Raw genomic sequence first — 14282 nt, forward strand, 5'->3', positions numbered from 1 at the left:
ACCAGTCTGGTTTCAAGGCAGGTCACTCAACAGAAACTGCTCTCCTTGCTGTCTCTGACAAACTGCACACTGCTAAAGCAGCCTCCCTCTCCTCTGTCATCATCCTTCTGGACCTGTCTGCTGCATTCGACACGGTGAACCATCGGATCCTCCTTCGCACTGTCCAAGAACTTGGAGTTTCAGGCACTGCACTTTCCCTCCTCACCTCATACCTCAACGACCGCAGCTACAGGGTTACTTGGAGAGGGTCCGAGTCCGACCCTTGTCAATTAACTACAGGGGTCCCTCAGGGCTCGGTTCTTGGTCCCCTCCTCTTCTCCCTGTACACAAACTCGCTCGGGTCTGTCATTAGCCCGCATGGTTTTTCATACCACTGCTACGCTGACGACACCCAACTAATTCTGTCCTTTCCCCGCTCAGAGACCCAGGTCGTCGCACGCATCTCTGCTTGCCTAGCAGACATCTCTCGGTGGATGTCTGCTCATCACCTCAAGCTCAACCTTGACAAGACTGAACTGCTCTTCCTTCCGGGAAAAGATTGTCCCACTCTTGACCTAACAATCAACATCGGCACCTCTGTTGTTTCCCCGACTCAGACTGCAAGGAATCTGGGTGTGGTCCTAGATAACAAACTGTCCTTCACTGCAAACATCGCTGCTACAACCCGCTGCTGCAGATACACGCTTTACAACATCAGGAGGATACGTCCCCAGCTGACCCAGACATCAGCGCAGATTCTGGTCCAGGCTCTCGTCATCTCACGCCTAGACTACTGCAACTCCCTCCTGGCTGGTCTACCTGCATGTGCCATCCGACCTCTGCAGCTCATCCAGAATGCAGCGGCTCGTCTGGTCTTCAACCTTCCCAAATTCTCCCACACCACACCGCTCCTCCGCTCCCTTCACTGGCTTCCAGTAACTGCTAGAATCCACTTCAAGACACTGGTACTTGCGTACCATGCTGCGAATGGATCTGGCCCTTCCTACATCCAGGACATGGTTAAACCGTACACCCCAGCACGTGCACTCCGCTCTGCATCAGCCAAACAGCTCGCTGCACCCGCACTGCGAGGGGGACCCAAGTTCCCGTCAGCAAAAACACGTGGGTTTGCTATCCTGGCTCCAAAATGGTGGAATGAGCTCCCCATTGAAATCAGGACAGCAGATAGCTTACACATCTTCCGACGCAAACTGAAAACTCATCTCTTTAGACTCCACTTCGAGCGATAGAATTACTAACAAAGCACTTATATACTAATAAAGGGCTGGCTTTCTAAATGCCAGTTGAGTAGCACTTGAAATGTTTGGCTCTATGAAACCTGATGTACTTATATGATTCTGTTTTCTTAAAGGTTGTATCTTCCTGGTCGAATGCACTTATTGTAAGTCGCTTTGGATAAAAGCGTCAGCTAAATGCAATGTAATGTAATGTACTGTCACGAGGGTGAACTCAGAGGCATGAACTCAAATGCACAACTCAGACTCAGACTCGGGTGGCGTTCGAAAAAAAAGAAGACTTTACTGGAATTAACACAGTAACAAAAACAAGAAATACAAAATCACTCTTCCGAGGAAAAACTAGATGCAATAATCGTGATCATGAGAAAACAGGATACGACCATGGAGCCCAGCTAACACGCCACGTTGCCACCACGTGGCCTAAAAGTGGTAGTTTGGTGGCACTGTGCACAACGTGGTAGCCACGTGGCCCCAACGTTGTTGTTCACCACAAGCACCCGTCTAAGTGTGCACAACGTGGTAGCCACGTGGCCCCAACGTTGTGGTTCACCACAAGCACCCGTCTAAAAATACTGATTTGTTTAATGTTATAGATTTATTTATTTATTTCCTTTTTGTCAGAATATGAGTTTGAAGGATAGTAATTTGTGCAAAAAATATTACTTCGGTGGTTTTACAAAGAAAATACCACGTTGTGGCCACGTTGAAATATAACGTATAAATACCACGTTGTGGCCACGTTGAAATATAACGTTTTCCTTTCCATGCAAGTGGGTGCACATACATATGATTTGTATGCAAATAGATGGAGTCTACTCTATTATGTAGTTGAATATTGTTCGTCCATTTGTTGCTGTTGATGTTTATAACTGTATATGCTCTCACCAGCCTAAGAATTCAACCAATCACGGCAAATTTCGTTCGCGCCTTTTCTCAGTGTTCTGGATTTACCACTTCACATCCTGGTCGATCCATACGCATACAAATTATATAGTCCCTCAAATATCCATCTATTCTCCCAGAAGATGGGATGTATTTTGCAAAACAGACAGTTATTCGATCGTTTTTCCCAGTTCGACACCCTTTCCTGTCCCTCGATGCCCCCACTAGCGCTGGTTAAAATTAATGCCGTTCAGCGACCTACAAACGGTTAAACGGATCTGCGAAAACGAGGACACGCTGTCAATCTCTGGAACGTTAGGCCCAGCGCCGTATAGACTGAGAGTTATGTCATCTCCGTTCACTCCAATGGACAACTTTTTTACAGCAATGGCGGATCGTGGAGCCTCTCAATCGTTCCCCGGAAGTTAGCGCCAAGGCTAGCAGAGCTGTAGAGTTGCAGCATAATAGACCGTTCGTGACGGACTTTTAAAGGTAAGAAGAAGCTTAAAGATTTATATTGCGGATATTATCAGTACATCTGATTCAAATTAACATGTGTATTAAAGGATGTCAGTGGATTATCCCTAAATTAGTGGATTTAGGGAACGTTTACAGATAACAGATTAAGCTATACCATACCATAGTACCATACACTATACCATAGTGGTTGAATACACAGTATTAGGAAACACTTTATACTTACTGGACATGTTATACTCATTATATACTGTATATAAAATATGACCAAGAATGTGAGACAACTTTATAGAAATTCATATCACATCTGTTACTGATGCCATTTGTCATACTTTGTTAAACTCACAAATAATAAAGTTCCATAACTTCAGTTGGGAACAAAGACCACACCTTATCTCCCCAAGGCAATTTCCCATCCAATAGGTGTGCTATATAGGTGTGTATAACCCTTTCTCCTGTCTGTTACTCCCTCTTTCAGCACAAGAACCAGAGGGGGATTCAATGGAGCCTGAATACCTGCACTGAAACCCTCACCCTGCACCCTGAGTCTCAACTCTCAGTGTTTTTCAAGCCTTTCCCTGTTTTTTTGTATTAAACAAAACATTAAGCTTTCCCAATGGTGTGGTTTTCGTTTTGTGAAAAAGCGCAAATGCAGTGTTTGTATACAATAACCTAACCTCACATATTTTTTTGCTGTTGGTCATGAAATTGCTCCTGCTGACTTGTGCCAGCCATTTTTTCCTCCGCTCTGTGTCAGTGGGGAAGCCGTACATTCGTACTCCTTTCTCAGAGCGATTTGAGCATCCCCAGGCAGCACAGCAAACCATGGTGGCGACTAGGAGGCAGCACAGCAAACCAGGACAACACGGAGGAAAAGGCACAGACAAACTGCATGATATGCTATTCAATGTTTATTGAATTCCATGTATTTGCAATGGATGTTGGATACATTAAATCCGTGGGAGATCTATATCTGGTTGAGATATGTCCCGACTTTTCAATAGATAGCGACTACCCAGTTAATAGACGAACGTACTCTATGGGAATGTAAAGGAATTTACGACAGACTGGCAAGCCTAATAGAGCTAGCCACGCGCGCCCACGCTGCGCCCAGCCCTCGTAACCGCCATTATCAGATTATAGTAGTTTTACAACCACTCGAGAGTCAACAGTGATCATACAGTTAGTTAGTTCCAAGAGCAAAGTTGGCAGCGAGCCAGCAAAGTTACCGCGTCGCGCCAATGTCTGTAGACTAGTTGTGGCGGGCGGGAGGAGGAGAGGGAGAGTGTGGACGTAGATCGGTAAGGCAGGCATGTATCTGTAGTTGTGGCGGGCGGGAGGAGGAGGAGGAGGGGGGGGGGGGGGGGCTGGACGTAGAGTGGTACTGTTTTGGTGGCAGGGGGGGGGGGGCGGGCACCAGGAGTAGGGCGACCAGTGCTGTGCTTCGTTGGCAGTCTCGTAGTGTTGGGCCATAGTAATAGTATATGCATGCATACGTGGACACAGCTTGACTGTGGACACAGCTTGACTGTATGTGATTTCGGCGACCAATAGGGGGGGGGCAACCACAAGTTTAATAGGGACATCCTGGTCTGAAATTACACAGTCTAGGACAACACATATGGGGGGGGGGGGGGCATGCGCCCCTTGCTGCAATGCACCCCTCGCCCCCTTTGGATCCGTCGCTGGCTCTTTATTGTAGATTAATAATAGAGCATGAAGTTGGCTAAGAAAGACCTAAACACAGGTACACACTGTGTTTAGGTCCTTCAATGCTAGAAGTTGGTATTTAAGGTTATAGAACTTTAGAAGGGTAATTTAGATGACAATGTGAAGTTGAACACTGCAGATTTTTAGTGAATTTCCATCAAGAAAGCTAGAGGATGCTAAATTATGGCTGCTATATATATATATATTTTTTTTTTATGTAGTCTAGATCTATGCAAAATTCAACTTTTCAGAGTAACAGACTCTTTATGTTTTTGAATGGACATTGGTTGATAGTTTTCAGCCAGTTGAAATTATGTTTTTATGATTATCTTTTGCCCTGAATTTATTTAAGTTGATTAAGTTGGAAAAAGTAACATCCTGAAGTAATCAATAGTCTTCCATCAGCATTTGCAACTAAACCTTGTACAAATTGCAATGGGGCAAAAAGTAGTAATATTTGTTGATCGCTCATATTCTTAACTTAAAAGAAATGAGGAACATACAATCTTACCGTGCAGGCAGTGGTGCATGGCAGTAGTGTATCCAGGGGGGCTTGCCCCCCCCCCCTATTTTCAATTCCTGGATCCACCCCTGCATGGGCATGTTTTTTTATTTTAATTTGATCATATGCATGCGCAATCTTGTTTTGCAGCAAAATGGATGAGAAGAGGCGGCGTCGTACACAATACAATAGAAAGTGGGTTTCAGCCCAAAGATCGGCATCACGTATGAATAAAAAGGTCCAGACAAGACACAGTGACAGTGATGGTGACATTACTGACTTTGTGTTAGATGTTGCATGCAATTCAGATGAGGCAGCTGATGTTCCAATGAACGAACATGTTACTTTGGAAAGCGAGTCTGTGGAAGAAGAAAATGGACAAAATGCTGATGCTGAGAGCGATGATGATGGGTCAATGTGGGACTTCATTGACGCAAATCCAGTCATCCTTTCATCTGAATCAGAAGAAGAAGAACAACATGTACCGGTAGCTGAATACTTAGTGCCATGGGTCAATGCACACCAAATAAAACATATGGCAGTAGATGACCTACTCAAAGTGTTCAAGAAGATTGGACATAAGAATCTGCCATCAACAGCTCGTACGTTATTAAAAACAGACAAGAAGGTGACAACTGAAGAAAAATCGGGCATGAGTTATGTATATTTGGGACTTGAAGATTCCTTGGTGAAGACCTTGGACAAGTACCCCCAGGAAATACTGCACAATACAGACAGCATTGAAATTTCTTTCAATATCGATGGTCTCCCTCTTTTCCGCAGCTCGAATACATGTGTGTGGCCAGTCTTGTGTGCAATAATGATGGAACCAGTCACTGTCTTCCCTGTTGCCATAACATGTGGCAATTCAAAACCAAGCAATTTAGATTTCTTACTTGACACAATAACAGAATTGAATCACATCTTGCAACATGGCATTCAGTACAAGGACAATGCAATTCAAGTGATACTGAAGTGCATCGTTTGCGATGCTCCTGCAAAAGCAATGGTGCGGGCTACAAAACAGTATTCTGGATACTACGGTTGTGAAAAATGTACGCAGAGAGGTGTTTGGTATGGCAGGCTGACATACCAAGACATTGACAACATTGTGCTAAGAACAAACCAGTCATTCAGGGATCAGTCTCAAGAAGAACACCATAAAGGAGTTTCCCCTTTCACTATTCTTCAAGTGGATGCTGTGAATGTATTTTCTATGGATTATATGCACCAGGCCTGTCTTGGGGTCACACGAAGGCTAATTCTTCTGTGGGTCAGAGGCAAAAAGGAAATGAGGCTCCCTGCGACACACATAGAAGAAATCAGTGAAAAACATCTGGACCTTCGGAGGTGTATTCCAAATAGTTTTGCGCGGAAACCCAGAGGCCTTGGAGATATTGAAAGATGGAAGGCTACTGAGTACCGTCAATTTTTGCTGTATACAGGAAAGCTGGTGCTCAAAGGCATTCTTAGGAATGACCTTTATGATCATTTCATGGCCATATCTGTTGCTATGTGCATTCTTGTTTCACCAACTCTTGTGCAAATTCATAAGGAGTATGCTCACAACCTTTTAGTCTACTTTGTACGGAGGGGTCGTGAACTCTATGGCAAGGAGTTCCTTGTGTACAACGTGCATGCCATGCTCCACATATCCGCTGATGCTGAGCGGTTTGGAAGCCTGGACAGCTGTGCGGCCTTCCCATTTGAAAACTACCTCCATAAGATGAAGAGAATGGTCCGTTCTGGGAAGAATGCCCTGGCACAGATTGTGAAAAGGATTCACGAGTTGGAAAACGCTCCATGCACAACATGTTTGACAAGGGCAGAAAGCACCATGCAACTACAGAAGCCGAACAATGCATTTATTTTGGATGGTCCATCTTGTTGTGAGGCGGTGGCTTTATCAAATGAGAAAGATGAAGAGGGAAATAAGAAAGTGTTGTGCAGGGTGTACAACAGAACTGAATCTGTCTTCATGGAGCCCTGCGATTCCCAGATTATTGGAGTATATTGCATCCACTTGAACGACAGCTGCATGAAGCTCCTGACAAGAAAAAGCCTCCACACTAAAGCCATCATGGTTGAGAAAGGGAATGGCAGAAAGGCGGTGTTTCTTACCATTCTGCATGGATTATAATAGTTAAGTGCATTATTTCATTTCAATAAGCACCACTGCTACAAAGTTTGCAAGTATTTAGTTGTTCTGCATGGGTTATAGTTTATCCAAAGTATACCACAGATGATGTAGCAATTAAATATATGATAGTAAGCTTAGTGATAAACAGCTTTTGTGTCTTGGTCTTCAGGTAAAAGATGTCGGGCGAATTTGTTGTAGTAGAGTTTGTGGACGAGATGGCTGTTGAAGTCGTCCACAAGTCATGGATACAGTCAACAAGAGATGTAAGTAAATACATGCATGTACTTGGAACATTGTCAAATATATGGGTTTGCAGCCGTTTGATAAAAAATGGAACTTAAAGCGTTTCACATATGTGGTTGGTTGGGGCGGTGGTGTCTAGGGGGCTTTTCTTCCCCCTTTAGAGGAATTTTGGCCCTTTTTCCCACTGGTGGATGCACTTTTCCACTCCCTCCACACTCAGTGGAGGTGTACTAGTCAGGAGTCAAGGGGGGGGGGGGGGGGTGTTAGTGACATTTCGGTGACTGCGCCTTAAGCTTTTATCATCTTTACTATCTACAGGCCTCGTGAGACCACCCCTTGGGCCAAAAAAGTGGTCTCTTAAGAGAGGTCACTTCTCATAAGAGTTTCAATAACATGGGATGTATAGCCCTTGATCTCAATACAGGACCACTGTATATCACTACGCAATTCATTAAAACATTTAAACTACATTCAGTCGCTGTTGTTATATTTCAGCGTCTGTGTTGCTATTGGCCAGCAAGGGGTGGAGCCTCTTCAAAAGCCAGGAGAGGGGAGCTGCCTGACAAAGAGAAATGGAAGCTTTATGAAGTTAGGATATTTTCATTTGGAGGTAGGAAGCATTTAATATTTACAGTTTGAAATGTTAGATTAAGTACATAATTCATGCTAGTTTTGTGTACTAAGCGGGAACTGTAATAAATTGAAGTGAAAAAAGGAAACAGAATGACGTTAATTTTATTACCTTGTCAGTATATCAGGTCTCTTAATATAACATATTGTTTCCAACTTCAGACACCTATGAGAAGGCTCAAGAAAGGGCGAGAAAGGCTGAGGATACCTCCAATGTAGAGACTGACACAGAAGAATGTCGACGGAAAACTAAGAAGCCTGCAAAGTTTCAGGTTTCAGAAACTGAAGATGCTGATGGTAAATACAGAGAATTGGGCATAAGAGTATATTTAAATATGTGACGACATAGATGGCTTCATAATTGCCACAAATTAATAGAAAAACAGTTCAACGGAATAAGAAATATTAACCCTTTCAGTTTTCTTTATTAAATGTCATTTAATGTGGTGCTTCACTTCACCTGTTAATCTTTATTAAATAATGTTAATACAGACGAAGAAGGGGAGATACTGGAGGCAAGTGACAGTGTCCCTGCTCTAGTTCTGGCCGAGCTACCAACACCTCCTCAACGGACAAATGGTAAATGAGGTTGGCACAAGGATCAAGTAGAGCTATATCCTCAACTGTTAATTTCAATTATTTTAGTTTCAACATGAAGCTTGAGTCACAAAAGGAAAAAAACAGCATTTGCTTGTATGCTAATTTTATTCCCAGGAGGTCCAACCTTTTCTTAAACACAGTATCTAACTGGCTAACTATGGGCTATTTTGACATATAGAACAATGATTACTTTTTGGTACAGACATTTATGCAGTACCAGGTAGATCAGTACCGGTAAATTGATATTTTGGGAGTATCTTCTTGCATTGAAAATAAAGTATTGCTTTCATGTCCTAATGAAAAATGCATTAATAATGTTTTATCGATAACCGCACTCATTAAATTCTGTTTAAGGCTGTTCTGCACCGAGAGCGATATCACCAAGTACCAGTACCCCTTCCAGGTCTATTTCTGGGCATAGAATCCAGTCTCCTGTGTGTCCTAACAGTGACACAAGATCAGGTATTTAGGACTATTGACATTGTGCATTTGTCTTCATATTTAAAAAAAAAACTGTTTCGAGTAATGATATACATTGGTCCTCTTGAGAGACCACCCCATCGGCCAAGCCAAACCGATCTGTCATAAAGGGTGGTCTCTCATAAGAGGTTCAATAGCATGGGATGTGTAGCCATTGGTGGATGCTGTAGTGGTCTCCCAAGAGAGGTGGTCTTAAAATGAGGTCACTCAAAAGGGGCACCACTGTTTTCACTTTGCTCCATTCAGCCTTTCACTTTATATTAATTTAAATATTCTGATACAGACATTTATAAATTAATGACATTACTATCTCTGTATACAGTGATGACTTCAAGTGCACGACTGTCTGAGGATCATCGTGGAGGAAAGCAACCCTTCCATACCAGGTAAGGAATCTGAGGCTTTGTAGTTTTACCCAAGTATTTACTGAGAGTAGTACGTACATGTATATCTCATTGCTCACCATGATTGGTCTAGGCCATTCATTGGTACAGTCACCCTGTGCTAAAGCATTTAGACTAGTACATGTAGTACATTAGACCAATCTGATATTAAGCTGTAGCGAATCTCTGTTACTACTCATGCCATGTAACTATGGTTTACTGTTGGCATGTACTGCAGTGAAGTAATAATTTCATGTTATGTTTTCAGCACCCCCAAAACACCCAGAGCTTCTACATCTGCTGCAATAAATCCTGAAAGTGAGCCAACAGGTAACAAAGCCTAATGTAACAGTTTTACTTCAAGAATATTTTTCAAAATTGTGATCCAGAAAATATTCAATTTTGATTTCTTCATTCTAAACATTGTGTTCTTTTGAGACAAATTGATTGATGATTATGGCATCCTTTTCGCATTTTTTTCTCATTCCATTTACGTTTAGCTTGGGATCTAGCACTTGCCGTTGCTTGAAATATGTGTTTAACTTCAACGCAACATGAAATGTAATGAATCATTTGTCGCAATTGCCTTAATGCATTATACATGTATGTGGGTGAATAGATGCAAATTCTAAGCATAGTATTTAAAAATGTGGAATTGTGTTATCTTGCTACAGGATTCCAGAGCAGGATGCTGATGCGTATGCAAAACCTTGAAGAGTCACAGGGGGAAATCCTTAGAATGCTGCGCTTCTTGACAAGTGCCAGCAGAGCAGCAGGAGAGGAGTTGGACGATGTACTACCAGACCCTGTCAGCAGTACTGAGGAGCTGGATAGGCTTTGTGAGAGGCTTACAGATAAGGCCTTCAAGAGACAATTGGTATGTTCCATTGTGAAAGAAAAACTTATTTTGTTAAGAATCGCTTACATTTTATGAAGAAGTAACTCCATCTTCCAAAGAGACAGATAGGCAGACACCAAGACAGACAGGCAGGCAGGCAGGCACACATACAGACAGGTATACAGACAGATAGGCAGACAGACAGGCAGGCACACAGACAGCTAAACAGGCAGGCAGACGGACAGTCAGGCAGACAGGCACCTAAGCAGGCAGCAGGCAGGCAGGCAGGCATAGATAGATAGATAGATAGATAGATAGATAGATAGATAGATAGATAGATAGATAGATAGATAGATAGACATAATTGGGACCACTGAATTATTTCAAAACTGTAGTAGTTATATTCAATGCTGCCTTTGTTATATATATCTGACAATTTAGCATTTTCACTTGGATGTACTCAAGGGTTTTTTACTAAGAAAACTAATTATCTACATTGCAGACATGCTATATGACTTCCTTGGGTGGCCACAACATCGGAGACACCATCCGGAGGATGCTCTCCAAGTTGGGAACCAATGCCTTATGGTCAACGTATAGCCTCAAGGGAAAGAAGGGCAAGAACGCGTTGATTGACCTGTCGGTCACCAAGGTCCTCATCAGTAAGTGTTTAAGTCATAAATGGCATGCAATTGCTTCTTCAGTATTTTATGAAGCTCGCCTGATGCACTCCAGAGATACTCAATATAACATGTTGATTATCATTTATTATAACCGAAACGACCATTTTGGGGATGTTATGTTTCATGTGCATGAGTGGGTACGTGTCTGGGTCTGCATCTTCGTTAGTGGATCTTTCAAAAACTATGTGACATTCTAATTTACTTATTTGTATGAGTATTGGTCATCCATGGGCCAAGAACCCTCATGATTTTGGTGCTGATTCTATTTTTATATCTTTATTGTTGTGGCCATCTTGGATTTTCTTAATTTTTCTCCGGGGTTTGGCCATACTACCGCGTAAATTTTTCAGCTGTTCATGGGGGGTAATCATCTCGGTTAGCGATAATGGTCCCAGGTGGGTGATAATGGGGGATATTGATCCTACATCGGCGCTAATGGGGATATTGGTCCCAAGTGCGAGATACTGGTCCCCAGTGGGTGATCATGATAATGAGGGAAATGGTTCAGCAAGAAACCCATTTGTCTGGCCATCTTGAATATTTGGTGCCAGTAAAGATTTGGGGGATGTATCCTGTGTTCGTCTGTGAATACCATTCTAATTACAAATATTAAAATATAAAACTGCCTTAGGATTATTTAGATAAGATTTGTGAGGAATAGTTGTTTTAGTGTTAATTCTTTCACCTGTACATATACTTGTTACTCTTCCTTTCTTCCGTGCATTGCTTGGGGTTAGCAGTTTTGTGCTACTTTTCCTACAGGAGCATGCTTGAAAAACCATCCTAAAGCCAAGGCTTCCGAGGTGGAGGAGCAACTGTCCGAAAATCTCAAATATGCACCGAAGAAAAAAGGAGGGCCAAAATACAAGGTGATAGTGGATTCTAGTGACTTACTTAAATATTTGGTCCATCTCTCCAAATGTCTGTCAATAAAGCATTTACATATCACATACATTTACCACTTTGACATATAGTATGTGTCATCAGTACTTAAATCTTTGCATTCTCACAAAGTTAGTTATCATTATCACTACTCATCAATTAGGAACAATTAAGGATTTTATTTTCTAATATACCATGTATTCCCTAATGTGCGTTCTTGCTTTTTAGGAACCTGCTGCAAAGAGAAGGAAGAGCGTCGCATATGCAGTCGATACAGATACAGATTCAGATTAACATTTCACATATTATGCCTGGTCATTGGTGCACGGACGTTTCGGCCAACGGACGTTTTGGCCAGGTATATTTGTCGGGGCGGACGTTTCGGCCAGCTTGTACAAAAAATATAATAACTGAATAAATAAATATTTTATTTCATTTAAATTCACCTACGTAGTAGATACATGTTACTGCCATTCATATATATAATAACTGAATAAATACATATAGCGCCACCAACGTAAATGTTCATTTAGTCTACAAGGTCTCGGTTCGAAAGCCACAAATGTTCAGCTGGCCAGCTATTATTGTATTACCTTGGACAATGTTTTATCTATTGTTAGGTTATTTCCTTGAGGTACTTAGAAAGTAGTTTAGGTAAACCTGTTATGCCTTCATATAAAGAGATTGCAATTGATATCATTTATATCCCTCTTTGTGTTACTACATTTGACCATGGCTTCATTATGTTCTTTTGTTCAGGAACATACAAATTAAACTGGTTACTTATACACCTTAAGTTTGCAGAGAATATTTACATTTCCATAATTGTAGAAATATGATAAAAAATATTATTCTACTGTCTACATGTCCTAAAATTAATTATGGGTTTATGGAATTTCTTATTGATATATATCTATCTGTCAATTTGAATCGTGTCATGATGTATTATGCATTTGAACCATTGAAATGCAAATAAAATTGTCTAAGAAGTGTATTATTAAAATTTGAGTTGTGTTGATTACTTTGACATAATTAAAGCTAATCGAAAGAAAATATAATTGCAAGTAGAAAGTGGTCTAAAGGTGGTGTGAACGTTACATTTCAACGTTACATTTCAATGTGGTGACCACGTTATTTCAACCATACAAAATCACGTGGCCTCCACGTAAATTGCCACGTTGTCACAACAACAGCATCACGTGGCTGTAACGTGGCAGCCACGTGCAATTGTTAGCTGGGAGCAGGCTTGAACTTGGTCCTGAATGAGAAACGGAGCATGGAGTTCTGAAACGAGAGGAGGAATACTTATTACAATAAGACAGAGGGCACAGATCAAAGGGACATGACAAAACTAATATAAAGAATAGCCTTTCATGATAAGTTTGCGAGACATGACACCCTGCGGTTATGAGTCAACTGCTTTCCACCTGAGCCATAGACCACAGACTGAGTCTACCTGAAAACACTAGACTCTATTTAATCCTGTATTTATTCATTTATTCATGTTTTTATTCCTACATGTATTTATGCTTTTATTCATTTATACTTACAGATGTAGCGATTAATTTCAGACAGTTTGAAACGCGAGGGTCGTGATTGGTACGTGATCTGCCCTCGCTCAAGGGAAAACCTCCAGCTTGACTTGAGACCGCCCCTGTGATAGATAAATGTAATTATAATGAAGCCAGCTGCTATGGATCATTGATCCACCAGGGGGTGCAGTGGGGTTCCACACTGGAGCTCATGTGAAATAAAGTCAGATACAGTACGCTGGATGTACAGCGGAACTTTGTTAAGATCCATATGTCACGGATATCATACTACTGTACTAAATAAGAGACATGTAATCATTTACCAAACATCACCATGTTGTTATTTAACAAAATAATTTTGTTATTCGAAAAAAACGAACGGGAGGAAATGCAGCCCGGCTCTCGATTTTTAATCCTAATTTAATCATCATCTTCACCACAATCATTTATGTTTATGTTCGCCGAATTGACATGAAATCACTGACACATATGAATATACTGTATTCAACTTCATTAAAACGTTATTAACTTGCCTAAACTCAGTAATTCACCAAAAATATGTATATTTTAATGGAGCTTCGTCGGTCGATCAGGATCCCAAAGTGTAGCGGAGGGATCCTCATCTGCATGAATGATGTTATTTTCCCCATAAGGAACAAGTCGCTGCAAATTATCCCGCTTATTACATGGCCACATTCTCAACAAAGTAACGACATGATTCCCAATATTAATTGAAATGCTTTTATGGATTTAGAAAATGTTTTTATTGATTTAAAAAATAGTTGTATGTATTGATTTAAATTGACATGCATCCGCTAAGAAACATAGTCCGTTGTTATCATTTTTGAAACCATTGAATGAACCGGCAGCTCTCAGCTGTATTGACACAACTAATGGCCCATCAACCACAGCTCTCTCCCCCCCTCCCCCCCTGATCTTTCTTCTCCAGCAGCTAAATTAACAGTAGGTTACTCTGAGTGACCATAGACTGTATGTGACAAGCTTACAGTTAGTGACGTAACAACACCATAAAAGCTGGTGGGTTGAAAGCAATACGGGAGG

At 41.5% G+C, this 14282-nt stretch overlaps 1 protein-coding gene across 2 annotated transcripts; it reads left to right on the forward strand.

Annotated features, from left to right (window-relative positions):
* The first annotated feature begins 6235 nt into the window (after window positions 1–6235).
* Window positions 6236–12582, forward strand: LOC307038535 (uncharacterized protein). Of its 2 annotated transcripts, XM_079680018.1 has the most exons (11): window positions 6241–7212; window positions 7688–7802; window positions 7985–8119; window positions 8315–8401; window positions 8777–8884; window positions 9225–9288; window positions 9554–9615; window positions 9960–10162; window positions 10626–10785; window positions 11569–11675; window positions 11917–12582. In XM_079680018.1, exons 1-11 carry the CDS (start codon window positions 7126–7128, stop codon window positions 11980–11982), a joined length of 1194 nt encoding a protein of 397 aa, XP_079536144.1. In that variant the 5' UTR covers window positions 6241–7125; the 3' UTR covers window positions 11983–12582. The 2 variants fall into 2 exon arrangements, with proteins under 2 accessions (XP_079536143.1, XP_079536144.1); XM_079680017.1 differs by lacking the exons at window positions 11569–11675; window positions 11917–12582 and having other exon boundaries at window positions 6236–7212; window positions 10626–11426.
* The last annotated feature ends 1700 nt before the right edge of the window (window positions 12583–14282 follow it).

Source organism: Notothenia rossii (genome assembly GCF_949606895.1).
Source record: "Notothenia rossii genome assembly, chromosome: 5".
Lineage (NCBI taxonomy): Eukaryota > Metazoa > Chordata > Actinopteri > Perciformes > Nototheniidae > Notothenia > Notothenia rossii.